Source organism: Vombatus ursinus, unplaced genomic scaffold (assembly GCF_900497805.2).
Source record: "Vombatus ursinus unplaced genomic scaffold, bare-nosed wombat genome assembly UNPS02014852.1, whole genome shotgun sequence".
Classification (NCBI taxonomy): domain Eukaryota; kingdom Metazoa; phylum Chordata; class Mammalia; order Diprotodontia; family Vombatidae; genus Vombatus; species Vombatus ursinus.
In genome coordinates this window covers 8773702-8796077 of record NW_020954630.1, presented here as the reverse complement: position 1 = coordinate 8796077, position 22376 = coordinate 8773702, and the positions used below count along the sequence as shown (strand labels likewise).

Genomic DNA, 22376 nt, shown 5'->3' with positions numbered 1-22376 from the left:
TAAGACTTATGTGCAGATAGTATTTATCTGGGTTCTGGTAAGATTCCTTATGAAATATTTCTAGAAAACACAAAAGGTCCTTGTCCCGGGAAGTCCATTCCCCTGCTCCTGCTACCAAGATTGTCGACCACTTCTGCCATCATGCTACCCACCAACCTGCTTCACCCCTGCGTGCTACACCAAGCCCAGGTCCCAGCCCCTGCAGCCACTCCAGCCCGTGCCTATGCCAAGGCCGCCCCAGCCACTGCCTCCAGTCAGATGTCCTGCACCTTCGCCTCTCCAACAGGTGTATTTCAACGGGGCTAAAGTGAAGCAGGTGGACATCCCAACCCAGAGTGGGGCCTTTGGGATCCTCGCCACCCAAATCTTCACCCTACAGGTGCTGAAGCCTGACACAGTAACAGTGTAATCAGAGGATGGCACCACCACCAAGTATTTTGTGAGCAGTGGTTCTGTCACAGTGAATACCAATTCCTCGGTGGAGCTGATGGCAGAATAAGCCATGGCCCTGGACATGCTGGACCTGGCGGCCACCAAATCCAACCTGGAAAAGGCGTACTCAGACCTATTGGGGGCATCAGATGAAGCAGCCTGGGCTATGGTTCAGATGCAGATAGAAACCAATGAAGCTATCATGAAAGCACTGGAATCATGAAGTGGGGAGCTGAACCCTCAGAGTTGTCCAAAGATGGTATGACCACTCTGCTCCATGGTAATTACCCTGAGCTAAGGAGACCAGGAAATACCCAGGAAGGAGGAGCACGCCAACCCCCCCTTCCTGCCTACTCCTCTTGCCCCCCAACCCCCAGATTAAAAACTACAAGGGTTCTGGAAAAGAAAAGAAAAAAAGAAAATGCAACAGAAAGAAGTAACATCTGGAAGATTTCACTGCTGTATTTTTTTTTTAAATCTTGTTATTGATATGTTGTTTCTATTTCCAATACACCTAATTCTCTCTTCCCTACCCAGTAGGTCATCCATTGTAACAAAGATTTTGAAGAGAAAAAACAGCAAATCAACAAAACCAAACAACTCATCAATAGTATCTAATAATAAGAAATATTTCACATCTATAGTCCCCCATCTATAGAGAGTAAGGAGGTATGTTTTCTTAATTGGTGCCATTAAGTCAACACAAATACACAGCATCAGGTTTCTTTTTTTCTTCTTTTGACTTATTGTTATAGTCATTGTACATATTATTTTCCTGATTCTACTACAAATATTGTAAAAAGTATGTATTTTTAACATAAATTATGAATTATAGAACAATTCTTGCTCTAGATCAAATTTGTTGTTTCATATTCTTGTTGCACATAAATATGAAGCTAAACCAAAATATGACCATTTGAGCTTTAAAGAATTGTTATTCACTGAGAAGACTTTCAGTTCTGAATTTCTGCTTATATTCTTTCATGCCCTCAAGTATAAGATAATGAAAACCCATTTATACAGTAGAAATCAGAAGGACTCAAAAAGTCACTATTCTCCCTACCTAAGAAAGCAAAAAGAATGGAGGAAGGAATTATGTGGGAGTGAAATTCGTTATAGCCCTTTTAGAGAAACAGGACAGAAAAATAAAGAGGAGGCTACAAAAAATAAATTGTTAGAACTAAAAGTTTAATAGTAAAGAACAAAATAAGTTCTGGGCTGAGTCTTAAGTTATAAGAATTCTTTCAAAGAGAGCCATAGAGATAATCATGTGTAAATACTATTCTCTGAGAAAAACATTTTCCTTTAACTAAACATTTGGTCCTTTATCCCTGGGATCTTAATATAGTGTAGAATAACTACAACTACAAGACCAAATACACATAAAAGGAACAAAATTATGAAACACAATCACAAAATAGGAGCACCCTGCTGTCACTACCATTAAAATGGATTCTATTTCTTCAAAATCAACTTTCATTACCACTATTCTGATTTTTGTAAAAAAAAAAAAATATATCTCTAGTGTTGGGAAAAGTAAAAAGAGGTAATGCCAAAAGTAATCAGAATATAGTAAAGAACAAGAAAGAAAGTATATGTCTATCAACTAAGGAATGTATAAACAATTGTGGTATATTAATATAACGAAATTTTACTACATAAGTAAACTGTATCCATGAGGAACGACAAATACAAAGAAATTAGAGAAACAAAGGAATACCAAATGATGCAGAATGAAGACCAGAAAAAAAAATGTATACAAAAAGAACCATCCGCCATAACGATTAGCTCAAAATTCTTAATCTTCTTCTTCTTAGAGCTGTGTGACATTGGACTAGTCCCTGGACCTTTCTGGGACGCGGCTCCTTGATGATACAATGAGGAAGTTGGCCTAGAATTGTAATTGACTCTGAAATTACAATTCTATAATCACAGGTATGTAATTATTTCTCAATAAAGCACTTTGAAAACCATAAAGTATTATATTTAAACTATAAAGTATTATTATTACAGAAGGCTGGACTAAAATCTGAAATAATTATTGAATCTAGCCCACTCTCCCACCCCCACTGTTTTACAGATGATGAAACTAAAGCCCACACAGTTTAAGTAAATTTAAGTAACCCCGTTGCTAGTTTGTGATAGTCTCAGACTCAAGAAATTAAAGTAAAAATAAATGAGAAACAAAGTGATTAACTTCTTCCTCCACAGACATGCACAGAATGTCAGCTGGGAGCCCAAGGACAAATGGAAAGAGGGCAACCAGCAAAACCAGAGCCAATACACACAAACAAGTCCACCTGCTCAGCATGACCAGCAATTTGACAAAGACTAGTGGAGCTTAAAATATTCAATGTTTAGAAGCAAGGCCTTCCACCCAGAAGGCCTCAGAAAGAGTACACACCGTGGACAGTACAAAAGGACATCAAACTAAAAAGGAAAATAAGGATGGAGGAGGGATAGTTAAAGACGATGGAAAACACTGGAGGAAATAACAGCTACAAGCAAAATAAATTTTCTGACTCTCAAGGAGGAATTAAAAGGGGAGAAAAAAGAAAGAAGGTTAAGAACTAGTATCTAAGAGGTGAAACTATCCATCAATTGGGAAATGCCTGAACAAACTATGGTATATAAATAATGTAATATTATTGAATAAAATATTACAGAACATGATTTCAAAGTATTTTGTGGTACTATGAACTGAAACAAAGTTAAGCAAGCAGAACCAGGTAATTTCTTAAAATAACAATACTGTCAAGAAAAACAATTTTGAATCCTGATCAATGCAACAGACATCATCTCCAGAAGAACTATGATGAAGTATCTTAGGTAACTCTTGACAGAAGTTAAAGACTCAAAGTGCCCAAAGGGAAAAAAAAAGAAAGACAGACAGAAAGACAGACAGACAGATAGAAAGAAAAAAAGATATTTACAGTTTGGGGTATATCACTGTGTACATTTGTTCTGCTTGACTATGGTTAATTATAAAAGTTCCTCCTTCCCTACTCCATTTTTAATCAGGAGGTGAGGCCTTATAATGAAGGAGAGTTAGCAATAGAGATGGCCAAAAAGTCACCAAAATGTTATTTAAATGAACTAAAGAACACAGAAAGGGGCAGCTAGGTGGCGCAATGCACAAAGCACCAGTCCTGAAGTCAAGAGGACCTGAGTTCAAATATGACCTCAGATCAAACACTTACTAGCTGTGTGACCCTGGGCAAGTCACTTAACCCCAATTGCCTAACCAAAAAAAAAAAAAAAAAAGAAGGAACTTCAGAAGAAATCTTTGAATATTTAAAATAGAGAAGCAGAATCATTTTCAAAGTAAAATGTAAAATTTAATAAATACTTTTAAAATCCAAGTGGTATGAAATGGAAATTATTGATTCATATACAATCCTATTTTTGTGTTTTGTGTGTGTGTGTGTGTGTGTGTATGTGTGTGTATGGAAATGCTCTTTTTTGGTGTTTTAAGTTCAAAATTAAAAAAAAAAACTTAAGAAACATGAATCTTCTGGGTATGGTTACTAATATCAATTTTGATTATAGATAGGAAGAGTATAACAGATTCAGAACAAGTAGTACACCAAACTGGAATACATGGCAAAATTAAATAGTTCAAATAATATTTTTTAAATTTCAAGCACAAGTGACTATGACCATGTAAGTTCTTTGAAAATTATAAACCATTAGAAAAATGCAAAATAATTTCAATATTTAAATGTTTATATATATATTATGCATATAAAATGTAATAAGTTGTAAAAGAGAAAACACTTAAGAAAACACTTAGTACTTTACTAAGAACTGATCAGAGAAAACAATGAACTAAAATATAAAATATTTTAGTTCAGAACTAAGACTGACAGCTTTGAGAGAACAAAGGCTGTGGATTACTTACGTTCTACCTGATTAGCATACTGTGGTTACCTAATTAATTTTTCACTAAAAAAAAAAGAAACCAAATCCCTCATATTTGTGGTTAAAACTATGAGAAACTGGAAGAATCTTAACTAGGCTGAAAGAAATATTGTGGCTAAAACAAGTTAAGTCTAATAATCAGATTGTTACAAAATGGTAAGAATAAAACAACAACTACTCTTTAGAATGAGTCTTTTTTAACGTGCGATCCAAAACAGGTACCAAAATAGCATATCAAATAATGAAAAAAAAGAATAATGGAAAACATGACAAAGAATGCAAAAAAAAAAAGAAAAAAGGGTAGCAGGGAGGGTAAGGAATGGAAGAGGAACAATATTTCCAGACCTCAAATTACATTAACTGGCAGCAATCAAAAAAAGATTTGATAATAGTTAAAAAACAGAAATGTAGATCAGTAGAACTGACAAGACAAGGGACAATCAGAAATAACGGAATTTGACAGCCCAATGTTTAGTAAACCCCAAAACTTAAATTACCTAGACAAAACTTCCTATTTGATAAGAATGGCTAGGAAATCTGGAAAGCAGTCAGGCAGAAATCAGACCTAGACTGACATATCACATTCCAAAGTAAATTCAAAGTGTAAATGTGGTATGAATATTAACGAACATACAAAAAATTAATAAAGGCATATCTTGTATCTGGGAATAAAGGTAGAAAATGGATTTTTAACTAGTTATGGATGAAGGCAATTACAAAATGCAAAATCAATCTGATTACATAAAATTTAAAAGTTTCCGCACAAATAAAATTAAAACATTTAGAATGAGAAGTGGCCAATGAGATAAATTTTTGATCAAATATCGATGATAAGAGTTAGTCCCTATCCATGATTTAAAAAAACACCAACAAGAAATATATAAGACAAAGGCATTCTTCAATAGTTAACTCGTCAAAAGACAGATGCAGATAATTCTTTAAAAAAAAAACAAAAAAAAAATCTGTAGCCTTTAAACAACTAGAGGAGAAAATGCTCCAAAACACTAAGAATTAAGAATAATGCAAATCAATACAACCTTCAGGGTTCACCTAACAGATACTTAATCAGCAAAGATGGAAACAGAGGTTGTGGGAAAACAGGTATTACTGGTGAAGCTGTGAATCAGTACACCTGTTTTGTATAGTAATTTGGAATTAAGCAAATAAATAGTGTCTAGGCAACATGAATTTAATGGAATTTTACTATGCCATAAAAAAAGATAAAAATGATGAATAAAGGGAACCACAGAAAGACATATAAGAATTTGTCAAGTGGAGTAAGCAGAGCCAAGAAAACAATATATACAATCACTCTGATGATATAAATTGAAAGAACAAAAAAAACTGAAAATGTTGCAAAATTATAAAGAATAAAGAGCAGGGGGCAGCAAGGTGGCACAGTGGATTGAGCACCAGCCCTGGAGTCAGGAGTTCAAATCCAGCCTCAGGCACGTAATACTTCCTAGCTGTGTGACTCTGGGCAAGTCACTTAACCCCAACTGCCTCACTAAAAAAAAAAAAAAAAAAAAAAAAAAGAATAACGAGCAAAGAACAAACTGAGCACCAAAGAGATATGAAAAGACTCTCCCTATCCCCATGCTTTTGCAGATCCATGGGTGTGGAATACATATGTCAAGTGTTGTTTCTCTTCTCCATCCACTGCCCCTCAACCCTCCCCCACCCCGGTATTGTGTGGATTTGCTGAACTTTTCCTTTTCAGATAGGTGAAAAACACTGTCATGGTGTCAGGAAGACCTGAGTTCAAATTCTACCTCTGAACTTACCAGCTGTGTGACTCTGGGGAAGTCACTTAGCCTTTGTTTCTTTCAATTTCCCCAACTGTAAAATGTGGATAAGAGCTGTAAGGATCAGATGAGATAATATTTGTAAAGAGTTTAGCATAGTGCCTGGCACATAGTAGGTGTGGCTTAATAAATGCTTGCTTCCTTCCTTTTCTTCCTCTTTGTAAATAAAAAGTCCTTGTTACATTTGATTGTTCTCTGTAGGTGAGTGATACTAGAAGAAATTTAGGCAATGTAAAAATAAGAGGGCATCTATAAAAACATACTTTTCAAACAGGGAAATATTATCATACTTCTTTGATCTATTTTTAGCTATATACAACTGGTGCTTTTTTCCCCACCTTCCATTCTTTAATTTAAGGAATGACTCAGGGAAGGGAGAGGGACATATTGGAAAACACAGGTGCTATAAAAAAGGTAGCAAAAACTTGTTTTACACAGAATAGAAGTCTGGGGGATTTGGAATGTCAGCGAGATAAAGAAGAATTAAGGAAAAGAGAGGAAAAATAAGCCAATTAAAAAAAAATACTGTCACAAGTAAAACAAGTATTCAGTCATTATGTTCAAAACTATTTTAACTTTGGGGCAGCAAAGTGGCACAGTAGATAGAGCACCAGCCCTGGAGCCAGGAGGACCTGAGTTCAAATCCAACCTCAGACACTTGACACTTACTACCTGCATGACCCTGGGCAAGTCACTTAACCCCACTGCCTAGCCAAACAAACAAAAAAAAACCCAACTTTATTAACTTTGTACTGAAGTTATCAAGTCATATCCAGACAGGTTATAGTTCTTCATAGTGCTCAGAAAGTGTTCTTAACTTTGATTAATAATTGCTTGCTCTTGTCTGAATTTATTTCGTATTTAAGTACCTGTCTACCACTAATATCTTGGGAAAGTCACTATCTTCTCTGAGCTTCAGTCTCCTCACCTATATAAGACAACATCTGTAACAGATCATCACTTAAATTCTATTTTAATTTCAGGCTAGGGGATGTGCATAATTTAAATTCACATATTTTCACAGTTGATATTTGAGTGCAGAAAATATTGCTAATAACTTAATTTTCTTTTCTGAATCACAGAGAAACCTTTGGGTCAACTGAATCATTTATGAAGTGCTTACTATTTGCTAGACAGAGCACAGCACAGCGGACAGAACTGCTTCCAAGCCAGAAGTCACCTCTGACACACTAGCTGTGTGACCCTGGACAAATCACTTCACCTCTATGTTTTAGGCAACTCTCTAAGGTGCTGATTTGCATTGGTAGACAGTTTCCTCATCTGGGATTTCCCTGTGCCAAAGAGATCACTAGTCCAACTCCTACCCCTACTATTTGCTCGGTGCTAGGGATACAAGAACAAAAATTAATCCCTGACCTAAGGGATCTTACATTCTAAAACAGGAGAAATACAATATACACACAAATAATTAATTCTAAGGGATCAAATAATAAATCTTCACAGCCAAAAACCTGGTTTAAAGGGTAAACTAACATTTCTTTTTGAGCAACCATTTGATTAGAAAATGGTTACTGTTTTCATCATCTTACCAAAGGCTTGAGATTCCATTTCCACTAACCTACTACTTCTTCTACTCCCCACAATTTTCAGCAATGAATAAAAAATCCTACTGTAGAAGTCATTAATAGAAGATTTCAGCCTCTGTGACTGATTTCTCAGAAGTTAACATTATATGCAAGATACTCATTTGGGCCTACAAAAGGGCACATCAAAAATAAGATTTTCTTTCTCATCATAAAGCAAAAGCAATTATGGCTGTAAATTAAACTTCAGGAAGAGTTTATAAATGTGATAAATGTGTAAACTGTTTTAGTCGTGTCAATGGAAGGGTTAGCAAATTGACCTCAATTCTTATCTTGACAAAGAAAGATGACTGTATCCACTTAAAACTCAATGTTGTGCTATCAGCCAGCAGAACCTCTCACACAAATTATTTCAGAAGGTCTATCATAATGCTAGAAAATTAAAATAGCTGCGGCTTAAAAGTCAGATATTCCCACTTTGAAATTTGAGAAAAATCAATTCAACTAGAAATTGTTCATGTTAAAAATTTTCTTTAATTTGCCTTTTCATAAAAATAAGCGGTTTTATTAATTCACTAAAATTCCTATAATACAACAGAATCTTACTCAATGAAAATAAGATTTTGGTTTAATCAATCAAGCATTTTCTAAGTACCTACTTTAAGCCAGGCACTATGGATGCAAAGACAAAGACAAAAAAGAAAGTGTCATCAAGGAATGAACATTCTAGTCTGAGACAACATGCATTTATGTATGCACATGTATGTGTAGGTATGTCCAAACATGTATATATGTACACACAAAACACAGAAAAATACAAGTTACTCAGGGGGCAGGGAGCTCTAGTAGTTCGGGAAACAAAGAAAAGCTTCATACAAAAGTTGGCATTTGTGCTAATTCTAGAACTTTCTCCTGGCCACAGAACACATTTGTTTTAAACTGCTATTTTTTCCCCCTCCCAGGAAAGGTATTAAATACACAACAGAGGGGACAGGAGGAAGGGAGACTGCCTTTGTCTTTATTTTTTTATGCTATGTGTTCTTCATCCAATAACAGCAATCTAAATTTCCTAGTCTTTAGAATAATTCATTTTCAACTCTCCTTGGCTACTGAAATAATAATTTCTAACGTCCAAATCTTTTGAAAAAAGGAAGATAAACTTTCACTTCAATAGTTAAGAACAACATGAATTAATTGGTAGTAAAAGATTCTGGAGTTTAACAAGGAATTCTAACACTACCATTTTGCATTTTTATAACCTAAGGGGAAAAAATACTTAAGAAAATATACATAATGAATGGCATAATTGAACTGAGACTTCTAAGCCCTAAAGAAAAGTTACATGATTAACTACCATAAAACAATGCTTTCTGATATTATATATGAAATTTGGTTATCAGTTAACAAGATCCTGGGATCTAATTAAACATTTAAAGAAAAGAACAAATGTTCCTGTAATAACTACAGCTAGAAAAGAAGACTTATATAATAAAACTGGCAAAGATAAATAATTAAAAGTACTAAACAGATAAAATGGATTATTCCAATTTATTAACTAAGTTCTAATGAGGGACTAATCTTTTAAAGAGACAAAAGGAATATCTTTAAATTTAAAGTTTATTTAGAAATATAAAATACAAGTAATTTAATTAAATTGTGCAAATATATATTACAGCAATCTGTAGAAATTATAAATTCAGTGATGGATTAGTACTATAGTCAGTGCAATCAAAACATTATCAGCTATCCTCACTGCTACTAATGCTGATGCTCATAAGTGAAATGTGTTGTAAAATCAGGCAGAATGGGCTGGATAGAGACTATAGTAGACTTGTAGAATGAATAAGCATTCCTTAATTAGCCCATCAGGTTAAGTGCAAGCATTAATGGGCCTTTCCTAAAGTCTAGCATGACATCTTTCTCCAAACATGGCCAAGAAGAAAGTTCCATTAGCAATATTAATACAAGCTTAGTTGATCATTTTCATTCAATTAACTTCTTTCAATTAAATAGATAGCTTGACAAAAGCAGTGATAAAAGACCTGAAGGGACAGCTGATGACTCGAACTGAACATTAGTGTGCGAGAGGTCGCTAGTATTAAACGGACTGTAAATCTAGCATTCAATTTGGAAAATGCATTTCTTCTGCTCTCAGTCTGTTAATGAGCAATTTTAGCTGACTAGATATGTTTGCAGCAGAAATTTCATGGCAAGTCAAGCACCCTTTTTCTCTTCTTTTTTTCCCCTCCAATAGTTAAATTCTTAGTGGTGGTGGTTTCTTGCCAATTTTCCAGCCACTGTAACTTACAGCTTCTTTCCTGCCATAGGTAAAAGGTAAGAATATGCTAGATTTTTTAAAATAATTTACATTAAGCCTACATTAAATTAATACTCTTACTTTTACTGCAGCAAATCAATTAAAATGTGACAACCAGAAAAAGAAAATCTGTAAAAGATCTTCTAAAAAAAAAACAACATGGCAGGAGGTAACATGAATTATTTGATAACTGGGAAATCTGCTGAATCCAAAAAGGCATCCTAAAACAATTTTTTTCCATTAAATTGAAGCAAGCTAAAACAAAGCTATACTTCCTTTGAATTACATTAGTTTAAAAGGAAAAACACACACACTGTACCTTGAATAACTGAATCCACCGTTTTTGTTCCATTTGTATACATTGTTGCATTTCAGAATTAGTTGTGACTCCCACACTTTTAAATGCTACAATATATTCTTCACGAACTTCTGGTTTGGTTTCTGGATAAGCCAATTTGATGATTCCTAAGCAGGCATCTCGAAGGCAACGTGATAATATTATAAGCTCTTGTAATGTAAAAGGCATCATTGATGATTGTCTCTGGCCTACAACTAAAAAAAAATCTGTTATATTTTCCTTGTAAAATTAATGTCATTTTTCATACACAGTTAAATGTATGATACATTTTACTACTCTCACACTATTTGATAAAATTATTAGGCTGTGTATTTAGGTAAAATCAATCTTCAAAATGCTTACCTTCTATGGGATCACCGAAGAATTCGTTATCATGTATGGAAATTAGAGAATGACTAAACAAGGAGCTAAAAAGGTAAAAAAGTGGGATGATTCGACTGGAATCTTCTAAAGACATGGGAGAACCTCTTGATATGACCTGAAGCAATGGTACCATGGACCTTGAATTGAGGAAACAAAAAAGAAAACTTACAATCCATACAAGATGAATTATAGGTCTGTGCATAAATTAATGATTGTTAGTGTCTCAGAACCAATTAGGGCAGCCTGAAAATGGAAGAGATTATTTCCTAAGGTAGAGTACCAAAGCATTAGAAATGTTCAGGAAGAGGCAGAAGACTGAGATGTTGTACAAGTGATTCTTACACAGCCTTTAAAGTCCTTTCCAACCCACAGCTTTCACAATTCTACAAAACACTTGGTAACTTTGCTTCCTTGCAGGTACAAAATTCAGTGGGGCAAAAGGTATCTAAAGTCTAAAACAGAATCTTACCACCAAGGAAAACATAATCCTAAAAAGTACTGAGGTTCGAAACCCCCAATGTCTGTAGATGACATCCTTTAAAAGTCATCATCACTCCACCAATATGTTTCAGGAGTCCCTGACAAATAGCTATAACCCCACCACAAAAAATATTTATGAGTTCCTATGAGAACAAATGTTTGATTCTTAGTACTTGTCTCAGGAACCAAATATAGTGCCTTGCAAAACAATGGGTGCTTCATAAACCTTTGCTAACATAAATGAAAAGTTCCTTATTTTTTCATTTTGAATAAAATCTGGTCTTACCAACAGTTTGGTTTTTTTAAACTGACATTTTGTTTTTTTGTTTTTGTTTTTGTTTTTTTTGTGAGGCAAGTGGGGTTAAGTGACTTGCCCAAGGTCACACAGCTAGTACGTGTCAAGTGTTTGGTCTGAGGCCAGATTTGAACTCAGGTCCTCCTGACTTTAGGGCTGGTGCTCTATCCACTGTGCCACCTAGCTGCCCCTACCAATAGTTTTAATAAATTATTTGTGCTCATATTTTTGCTCCAGAAGGTAATTATGGAGATTTTTTAAAACATCCTTTCTTCGGACTCTGATCCTAATTCTAACTCCGACCCAATCCTAATTCCAACTCTGACCCTAACCCTAATTTTGACTCTTATCTATAATCACACACAGAGACTCTACTATTGCCGATTTGGGAACCTGTAAACAGCAGTTATATAACCTTGGACAAATCCTTTAATTCTCCTGAGGCTCAATTTTTTTTTTAATAATAAAAGGAAGGATCTTAAATGACCTTTATGGTCTTTTTTCCCAACTCCAAAATTCTATGATTCTACAAAAGCAGATAAATAGAAAGAGATACCTTAAAAATAAACAACGCTGACTTTGTTTTAAACAAACTCGTAAAACTCTGGAAGACAAGAAGCAAGAATTAAGCACTCATCCTTTAAAAGGAGAGAATAGTCAAAAGAAAAAGGTCAAAAGTCTTGCTTCTTATATACTAAGATAGGTGTTACTGAAACACAAATCTCTTCTTCTGTTGAGTTCTCTTACTGTAAGCTTCAATTCAAATACTCATTTTTAAATATACCAATCTCAAATAGTTATAAACAAATAAGAATTAAATAAGTTGCTCTAATGGAAAAAACGGTAGTCTAGGAGCCAGAAAATCTAATACGAGAGGATCTATCACAGACTAGATATAACACTTTACACAAATACTTCAATTTCTGTACCTAATAACTTCAGAATAATTCAAGCTATTACTAGTAGTCTCTTTACTAACTCAAAGACATGGGAGAAAAATGATTCAGCATATATCAATTACTGAGAGATCATCAAAGTACATAAATTTAAGGTGGGGATAAGAATAGGGACACTAGATCTGTCATTTCACTTGCGTAGGCAATTACTAATGAGAAGACTCCTTCTATCTATCTATGCTAACTGTCATATTCTCTGCAACATATATTCTTAGCTTTTTAAAGCACTAAGGAGTTAAAGGACTTGTCCAGAAATACAAGGCCAGTATGTATCAAAACCTAAACTTAAGCCCAGGTTTTCCTGGCTCAAAGGACATCCTTGCATCTACTACACCATATTGCCTCACCATTTACTCAAAAAGTAACAAGATTTTGACTAGACCAGCATCACAAACTAATTTTATCAGAGTACACTTTGGAGCTGAAAATTTATTAACAGAACCCATCCCTACTTTGAAAAGATATGACATACAATCTTGTAGAAAAAAACAAAAACAAAAAGCCCAATATTGTTACTACTAGAAATGTAAAATGGTAGTAACAGCTTGTCTTTGGAAAGTATTTCCATATTAACTGGGGAAGGGCTGAAGAGATGATGATTTATGAATGTTGTGGAATACTACTGTGTTATAAGAAATGATGAAGGGGATAGTTTCAGAAAAAACAAAGAAGACTTACATGAACTGCTACATAGTGAAGTAAACAGAATTAGAAGAACAATTCATATAGTAAAAGCAATACCGTATACATAGTAACTCTGAAAGATTTGGTAATGATTAACACAAATAGCAAACACAGTTTCAAAGGATTCATGATGGAACCTACTATCCAACTCCAAAAATAGAACTAATAGACTTAGAGTGCAGATTGAAGCATATTTTCTTCTATTTCTTTCTTTTTCTTGCTTTCCCCACCCTGGAACACAGCTAATGAAGAAACTTATTTTCCAAGTCTATAAATATTTGTAGTAAGTTTTATTTTCCTTGCCTTCTCAATGGGTGGGAGAGTAAGTGAGGAAAAAATACGAAATTGAAAATAAAACAAAATTGAATTCTTTTTTAAAAAGCACTTTCACTTATGACCGTTTTCCTTGGTTTATTATAATCATAGTCTATGCAGTAGCGAGGATGATGAAATTAAAACTCAAAAACTCAGAAAAGTTATTAAGGTTCATATCAAGCTAGAGCAAGGAACTATAACAGAATCCTGCATATGACAGCGTTAGTTGTTAGTGGATCTGGGGAAATAAAGTTACTGAGTTGTCTATGAGACAAGGAGGGTAGGGCAGATTTTAAAGTACAATATATTAAATCAAGCTTATTTTGATAGCAAAAATTTGTTGCTTGTTATTATTTCTGGTCATTTCATATTAAATATTTTAAAGAGGAAAGTATTACTAATAGCACAATTTGCATTGCAAAGATCACCAGGTTTTCCCATAACAGTGTTTGAGAAAGGTTAGATTAAGGAGATAGAAGTATGGAATGAAGTCACATTACAGTTATGATTCCAGAATATGTAAGTGTATTAGGGAAATAAATGTTAACATCTTTATTAAAGAGCTCTATGAAAGATTTTTGACCAGCTTTTTATTCATCCATATTTAATAGGTAATGGATTTAAATTTCAGTAGGATGAATAGAGATTAGATAGATGGAAAACCACCTGTTTTGCAAGGTGTTAACATTTTTTTGCACCTGTTAACATTCATCCCCCAGAAACAGCTTTTAAAACAATATACAGAAGTTGAGAGCTGCCACCTCAGGGACCAAACTTACTGATGCACCCCACCCTTCAATGTTTTATCTGCAAAAATATCTATCAAACCAGACATAGCTGATATCTAAAAATTCAAAAAGTCTAAATTGATAAAGGCAGAATCGTAACAGAAAAACTCACTACTTTCCACAGACACAATAAGAGATGCAAGAAGATCAAATAATGACTTCTGCTGGCCTATTCTTTTGCTTCTTTTAGCTAGTCCTTCACTTGGTAAGACAGAGGTTGCAGAGAGTTTAACTGTCTCTGCTGCCCCTTTCAATATCAAAAGAACAACGAATGACTGAGTAACACTGAATGAAGGCTTCACTGTGCTGCCGTGCACCTGCCTGACGGGCTAGTTACATAGTAAAATGCAAAGCTATACCAAGAACCTGGCAAACTATAAAATGCACTTGATACAAATGCATTTTTTTTCTTCTTTAAATTATTTTAATTATTGTAATGCATATTTTTTATAGCAGGCAAATAGGTTTTGAAACCTTAAAATAAAATAGCATATAGTTACCCTTTTTCAACAGTCTAAGCATAGTCCTCATGTGAGTTAAGGGAGAAGTAGAAAACTTAAAGAGATTTCTTTTAGAACTACAACATACAACGTATGTCCATTCTTAGTGCAACTTTAAGCTTTAATGCCTTAAAGCTACAAAGACTTTAAGGCCACCTGGTATTACACTTCAGTAATTACTTTCAAATTAAACACAAAAATAATTTCTCTGCCCTCCTCCCAGAAGGGTATTTTACAGCAAGATGCCTTAAAAATTCACTTCTAATTATCAATGATGATTACTTAAGACTTCATATATGGAGTAATATATATTATAAATGAGTGCAGTATAACAAGAATCAGACAATCAAATGAGATAATATTTGTAAAGCACTTACCACGGGGCCTGGCATAGAGTAGATACTTAATAAATGCTTGCACCCTTCCTTATTCCCTTCCCTTCTCAGACTATAAGAAATATTTAACCATTTAGCACAGTCTAAACAGTTAGTGTTCATGACAAATTTCTGTCTAGAGTATAATTCAGTTTACTCTAGCCTTGTACTAGTTTACTTAAAATTAAAAATTTACAAATTAAACAATAGCCAAAATCATCATTTTAAAACCTGTCATTATATAACAACCACACCCTATTAATAAACATGGAGGGGGGAAGGGCGGGGTACACACTGCAATGTTAATCAAGAATCTGATAAAATTAATATCCTATTTTTCTTTCGCAGATCAAGGCTCCACTTCCTGTGTAAGGGGCATCTGTTCCTAACAAATAAGGAATAATCGAGCAGAGTTACAAGCAATATCTGTTGCTAAGCTGTGGCAATACAACAGGTAAGTGAAAATTTCCTGCCCTACTGATTCCCAATCTCCTTCTCTATTAAGCTAAGCTGCCCCGAGTACAGCCAACAGGTGGTAAGGTCATAACAAGTTACAAGGCAAAAAAGTCAGCTTCAAACCTCAACAAATGAAAGTGAACACTACTCTGGAGTGAAAAATGCAATTAGTGAGTTCAAATCATTCTTTTATGTGATGTCCTACAAAATATGGTAAAGTAGGAGTCAAAGATACCCTGGGTTGGAATTCTGACTTTAGCACTAATTTAATGCAGATCTTTGCAATAACCTGATTTTTAATTTTGTCTATTAACAGTAGGAATAATACCTAGTATAACTACCATTTAGTAGTATTATGAGAACCAAAGAGAAAATGATATATCTCAAAGTGCTGTAAAGAGGCAAGCCATTCACCCTAAATTTACATTCTTTTCACAGCAGCAACATCTATCCTTTTTTTATAAAAGAGATTTGGAAAATAAGTCTAGTCAAGGTAGGGATGGATGTCTATGGTCAGTGCTAGAAGGCACTAAATGACAAAAGTGATTTCCCTATATGACTCCACAGAAACTCGAACTCCCATGGGATCATCTCTAAGTTTTTCATTTTGGAGCAATATGCCGCCACCCAATTATGGGCTTCACAAGAAGATTCTACAACGCTGGCGTAGCACTTAACTTTGGACCAACAAGGAACATGCCCCAGTGGCTTCTATGCCATTGCCTCCAGTAGCCAGAATAGCACTTAGTAATTTAGGAATTTGAGGTGTGAATTGATGTGTGGTATTCTGAAGCTAGCTACAACAGTAGAGAGGTAACTGAAAGCAACAAAATATCCTTTTAGCTTCTAAGCTGAAGCAAATACTGATCACAAGTCAAAAAATAAGACCAATAAGTAATAAAAGAAGAAATTATATTTCAAATTGGATTCAAATCTAAAAACTGACTTTTTGTTACCATGGAGAAGACCTATACTTTACTCTGGAAAACCTGAAAACTGCACCAGCATGCTACTAAGACAGGGCACTTTTTAACAATGATCCTTTACACAGGGAATTCTCTGCTTACTATTGTCTAGCAAAGATCACAATGATCCATAATTTTAAACTAGCTCCTTTGAATTTAAGACTGAATGTGATATTCTGATCAGTTGTCATTTGAATAAATGAGGTTTAATAAATTTTAGCTGTGTATATGGATTCTCAGGTAAACACAAACAGGCATGGTATTAAGGGTCAGAAAGACCTGGGTTTAAATTTCGAGCTTCAGTTAAAATGTGAATAATCATATCTATAGTACCTCCTTGGTAGCCTCAAAAGAGATAATATATGTGGTACTTGGGTAATGCATTTTGCCAATTTAAAAGAGTTTTTTTTTTATGTTAGTTATAAGGGAAAAAAAGTTCTGAGATTTAACAAAATTTAGAAAAGGAAAAACTGTAACAAGATAAAAGCCACATTCTTAAGGCATTTATGGAAATAGATCATGTGTACCATCTTAAAAAGGATATATGTACATATCTAAAACTCTCATTTGAGGAATGGAAAGAATTATTTCCAATTACAAATATATTGAAATGACCAGCAAAATGCCTACTTGCAATAAGCTTTCCATATTCATCCACTTTGTATATCAAAACTTGACTGCCCCATATCATTTCATCTTATTTTGCAAGCATTTAAAATACACACCCTGTAATCATCCGGGTTGTCATTGAGGATATTAGATACCAAAGGTGTCTCAGAAACCTGGCATTAAAGGCTAAACTGTAGAGAAGCCTAAAAAGAGGAAAGAAAAAAAAAAATGAAAATAAGTAAAAGTTTTTACATCCACACAATAAATATTTATTTTTCATGGATAACATGATGTGAAAATATTTACACCATCAGTATAATAATTTCACAGGGGCTTCCCCCAATAATCGATAACTAATAGCCTAAGGCAAAAAAGCATTTAACATAAAACACTCAGTTGTGACCCCTCATTAAATCCCTCCAAGACCATTACAATAATCTGCTGATTGTTCCCTCCCCGTGAAGCCCCATTCCAGGCCATTTGCCACTCCGCTATCAAACTGATCCCCATAAAGCAGAGGTTTGACCATGTCATCCCCCTAGACAATAAACTCCAGTATCAAACATAAAATCCTGGTTGGCTTCAAAACCCTATGTGACCTGGAGCCCTCCTACCTTTCCAATATTCTTACATCTTACTCTTAACTGACCCCTCATATACTCTGATCCAGCAACACGGGTCTGTCTCCATGATGTTTGACTCACACAAAATTCCATCCCCTGTGCCATGCATCTTCACTGGCTGTCCTTCATTCCAAAACTACTCTCTTTCCTCATGCCCTCCTCCTCGATTCCCTGACATCCTTGAAGTCCCAGATAAAATCCTACCTTCTGTATGAAATGTTTCCTGATCTCCTTTATCACTAGTGGCTCTCCTGTACATATTGTTCTTTGGTTGTTTCATGTTGTTTCCCCTCCAAATTGTGAGCAACCTAGGAGAAGGAACTATTTTTTGCCTTTCTTTTTAATCCCACTGCCTAGCACATAGTAGGCATTCAAATATGCTGGTTGATTTGACTTGACTTCAGCTGGACATAGATATAACAAAAATAAAAAGGCTAAATGGTAATGGCACAGATAGAATTAGGATACAAGTAACACCACCACTACCACTATTACTACTACTACACTATACTATTTCTAGTAAATTACAATTTCTCTCATTGGGAGTTGAAATTTACCAATATATATACTACCACCTCAGAGTGCTTAACCACTTTAATTTACTCAGTTAAAATAACTGGCACAAAACTGAAGGGTTCTCAAATGATAAAGACAGCAACTGAGAATAGACAAACTATCAGAGCAGTAATCTAGGCAATACACCTCAACAAATTCAATAGGTAACAAGCAGATAAAACCTTAACAATACTTTCCCAAAGGCCTGCTTGCCCTCATAAGATCCCTCAATTTCAGTCAGGGTATAAAAACAGGAAAAACTACTGACCCATACTATTAACTTGTTCATCTCCATAAAAGCTTTTAAGAATAGTTTACACTTATATTAATAATATTCTTGATTAATTCATGAGAAGAAAATAAGGAGGCGTACAAACAATATTCTAGAGCAAACCCCAAGTTTACAGTGACACAATTGCCTAAATAGTAGAGAGAATAAGGCCCTATTAAGTTTGTTTGTTGATCACAAAAAAGCATTTGTTTCTTTTAGCAGGACAAAAAAAGATGACTCCCCATAAGATGTCTCCTGTTGATATGTGAAAATTACAAAAGATTTCTTGATGAAATGAGATAAATTTGTTCAGTGATTTTCTGATTATTGCATTAAAACTCAGAATACTGAAAAGACTACTAAATGAGATCTATACTAATTCAGGTGAATTAGCCTAACCACCCACAAAGGAAAAACCAAGTAGATTTAGAACGTGCACTGTCCACAACTATGAAAATAAAGGGCAGCACAATGCAGCTGACAAAGGACTGGACTTGGAGTTAGGATATTTTTGATCCAACTATACCTTACTAGCTGAATAACCCTGGGCAAGTCACTGAACCTCACTAGGCCTGTTTCCTCATTTGTAAAATGAAACAGTTGGAATTTATGACCTCTATGAATTCTTCTAGTTTCAAACACATGATCTTATGATAGGACAAAACACTGACCCATGAGTCAGATACCTTGGACAGATGCTGTAGATGGACACTTCACTAGGCCCAGAATTGAATAGGAGGAAGAGAGTGGGTTAGATTGCATTTGGAAATTGTGTTGTATGTTTAACAACTCCAAGCTTCTCTCTAAAAAAAAAAAAAAACCTTCATTTTTAACACCAATATTTCCCTATTGATGATATATAGTTTTGATTCAAGAAAAATACAGGTCTCTAAGGAATCAAGATTTCAGGTCATTCAAACGGCAATGTAGAGATGTGTGATAGGCATAAACAGGCTATAGCAGATTGGCATTTTTCTATGAATCAGATCAAAGAGATATATGACTGGAAAAGGAGGTGTAAACAGAGTAAGGGATAATAGTTTGACAGCCTCCAAACTGCACTGCATCCACACTGTCACAAAACCTAGAGCAAAATGCCCAAGCAGTTTGGACAGATCTCCTACTGAATCTTTATGGGAGGACATTCACAAAAAGGCATGATGGATTGTGATTTGTACTACTGAGGGAACTCACTTTAATGAGATGACAGATCCAATGAAATATGAACATCACTGATATTTTTTATTGTTGTTATTACTAAAATCATAGAGGATAAAATTGTAAAGAAAATTTATGAAAAACAGAAGAGTATGAAAAGATCCTCTAATTATAGTGGGAAGACAATTTCAAAATCAATCTCAGTAGACAAAAGATAAAGGGCAGACATGCTAAATTATTTGAAGAACTAGACGTGGTTTCTAACCAATCTAAGAAACCTAAAGGTGAACTGAAAAGGAAGGCTAGAAGAAGTTTTGGGGTTTTTTTTGTTTTTGTTTTTTTGGTGAGGGCAATTGGGGTTAAGTGACTTGCCCAGAGTCACACAGCTAGTGAGTATTATGTGTCTGAGGCTGGATTTGAACTCAGGTCCTCCTGACTTCTAAGCCAGTGCTCTATCCACTGCGCCACCTACCTGCCCCTGGAAGAAGCTTTGATGTACTCTCCACTATGCTATGGTGACTTTCACTATACTTTTTCTCATGCCTCTCCCACATACTGATCCTAGAATGGGAATATGATTATTCCTTTCCTCCCCACTGTCACTTCCTGACCCAGGTCCTGCTGTTAACCTTAAGCAACTTCTCTTCCTTGGAGGTTCATTCTATCCAAATATCCTTGGAGTAGATATCTACCGATCTCTATCCACCACCCAGGCCCATCAATCGCTTTCTTCAAGGAATGTGGTAAATGGCTCGCAGTCTTCCTCTCTACCCCAGACACTGTCCTCATGCTAGGTAACTTTACAAAACATTCCTGCCTCTAAATCTCCTCAAACTCCCATGACCTACTCCTTCAAACTACCAAACTATTGAGATGACCATAACCTCCACTTCACCATCACCCACAAATGTTCTACTCTGATAACTATGAATTCTAAAATTCCTTTATTTTTAAACTTAAATTGCTATATAAATGTTAGCTATTATTATTACCATGTTTAAAACAGAACTCATTATCTTTACCCAAAAATTCACCTCTCTTCTGAACTTACTCATATCTGTCAAGGATACCACCATCTTTCTAGTCATCTAGATTAAAAACCTCAGAACCAGATAATTTCTTTGCAGACTGTCATATTCATAGGTAAGGAGCATCTCTTATCCCAAAAGCATCTCTTTGAAATAAAAAACCACAATCCTTTAAACATTCATGGGTGGCTTTTGTTTCAAGGAGAAGCTAGGGACTGTTAAAAGTGCTATGCATTTTCCCATCTACAATGTCTACCTAAGACATAAGTACTGACGGACTAATTCTATTGGCTATCTATCCAACAAGGTTATCATAGTCTGAACAACAGGCATTCTTAATCCACTTAGATTTTCCTGTGTAGATTATTAAGTCATTATTTTGAGTGATTATAGGTCTCATTTAGGAAGCTCTGCAGTGTTCCCAGAATGAATGTATTAAAATTACATGCATGAGCTCTGTTTAATTTATGAGTTAAGAGCTTCTAATAATAGATATATGCATGTACACAAACATACACAACATAGTTTTCCATAATTAATCTTTTAAAGTCAATCCAAAATCTTGGTGGGTTAACTCTAAAGAACTGTATCTCCAGTAGAGCAGTTAGAAGGCGTGCACATAGACAGAGGGTATGGGTATAAGTTGACTCTGATGTGCACCATTCAATTTATACCAATTCTTTAGAACCCTCATATATTCTTTTATGTTTATGTTAATTGTATTCAAACTGCAAGTTCCTTGGGGACAGGGGTATATTTTAGACAAAATTTGTTAGACTAGATCATCAAAATACTAAAGCCCTTTCAACTTCTAAATCTATGATCCATCTGAGCTGGTAAACTTCTCTGTTCTTGTTTTCTTTTGGGCGGTTTGGGAGTTAGTTCAGTTCTGACAGTAGCAACATTAAAAAGAAAAGGACAATTCAGGTAAATAAAAGGACATAAAAAAGCTTAGCTATACTCTGTTCTTCCCTTCTGCCCTCACAATGAAAGCAGCCAAGAATTCAGCAGATAACTTTTATTTCTGTTTCATGAACAAGGACAAGGTGGAGAAAAGGCTAGAATTGGAATCCAAGTACTTGAATAGAAATCTGGATGTCTTGCCACCTGTGGGATCTTGAGCACCTTACTAAACCTCTGTGGCTATTAATGTCTTCTTCTATATAGGATAGATGACCTTTGCAGCCCTTTGCATCTCTAAACCTATAAGTACATTGTCTTTACAGATAAGTAACAGTGGAGCACAGAGAGACAAAAGAATTTACCGAGTCACATAAGTATAAAGTAGCAGATAATGGAATTGAACCCAGGTAACTTGACTCCAAATCCGGTATTCTTTCTAATCTATTAGGTATAATCCCTTTCCCATATAACACCCTTTTAAATACCTGAAACAATCATTTATCTCCAATAAATCTTTTCTACATCCCTCCCTCCACCATTTCTCATAAAACTAGATTTCCCAACCCTTCAAAATGAGGGTTTTGCCTTCTCTGTAAGAGCTCCAGTTTGTAAATATCTTTCTACCAATATTAGACTTGTGGGAAAGATGACTACCTGAACTGGAGGGCAGGCCCTC

General features: G+C 35.0%; 1 protein-coding gene and 1 pseudogene across 4 annotated transcripts in view; one reads left to right on the top strand and one right to left on the bottom strand.

The window, feature by feature from the left end:
- Positions 1–22376, bottom strand: part of UBE3C (ubiquitin protein ligase E3C) — a 162263-nt gene that overhangs the window by 93392 nt on the left and 46495 nt on the right. For all 4 annotated transcript variants that reach the window (XM_027841019.1, XM_027841020.1, XM_027841021.1 and 1 more), the window contains exons 11-13: positions 17279–17365; positions 10720–10877; positions 10339–10571 (exon numbers count right to left, since the gene is read on the bottom strand). In XM_027841019.1, coding sequence (XP_027696820.1) covers positions 10339–10571; positions 10720–10877; positions 17279–17365 — 478 coding nt within the window. The remainder of the gene's footprint in view (positions 1–10338; positions 10572–10719; positions 10878–17278; positions 17366–22376) is intronic.
- LOC114027182 lies at positions 142–655 on the top strand (annotated as a pseudogene).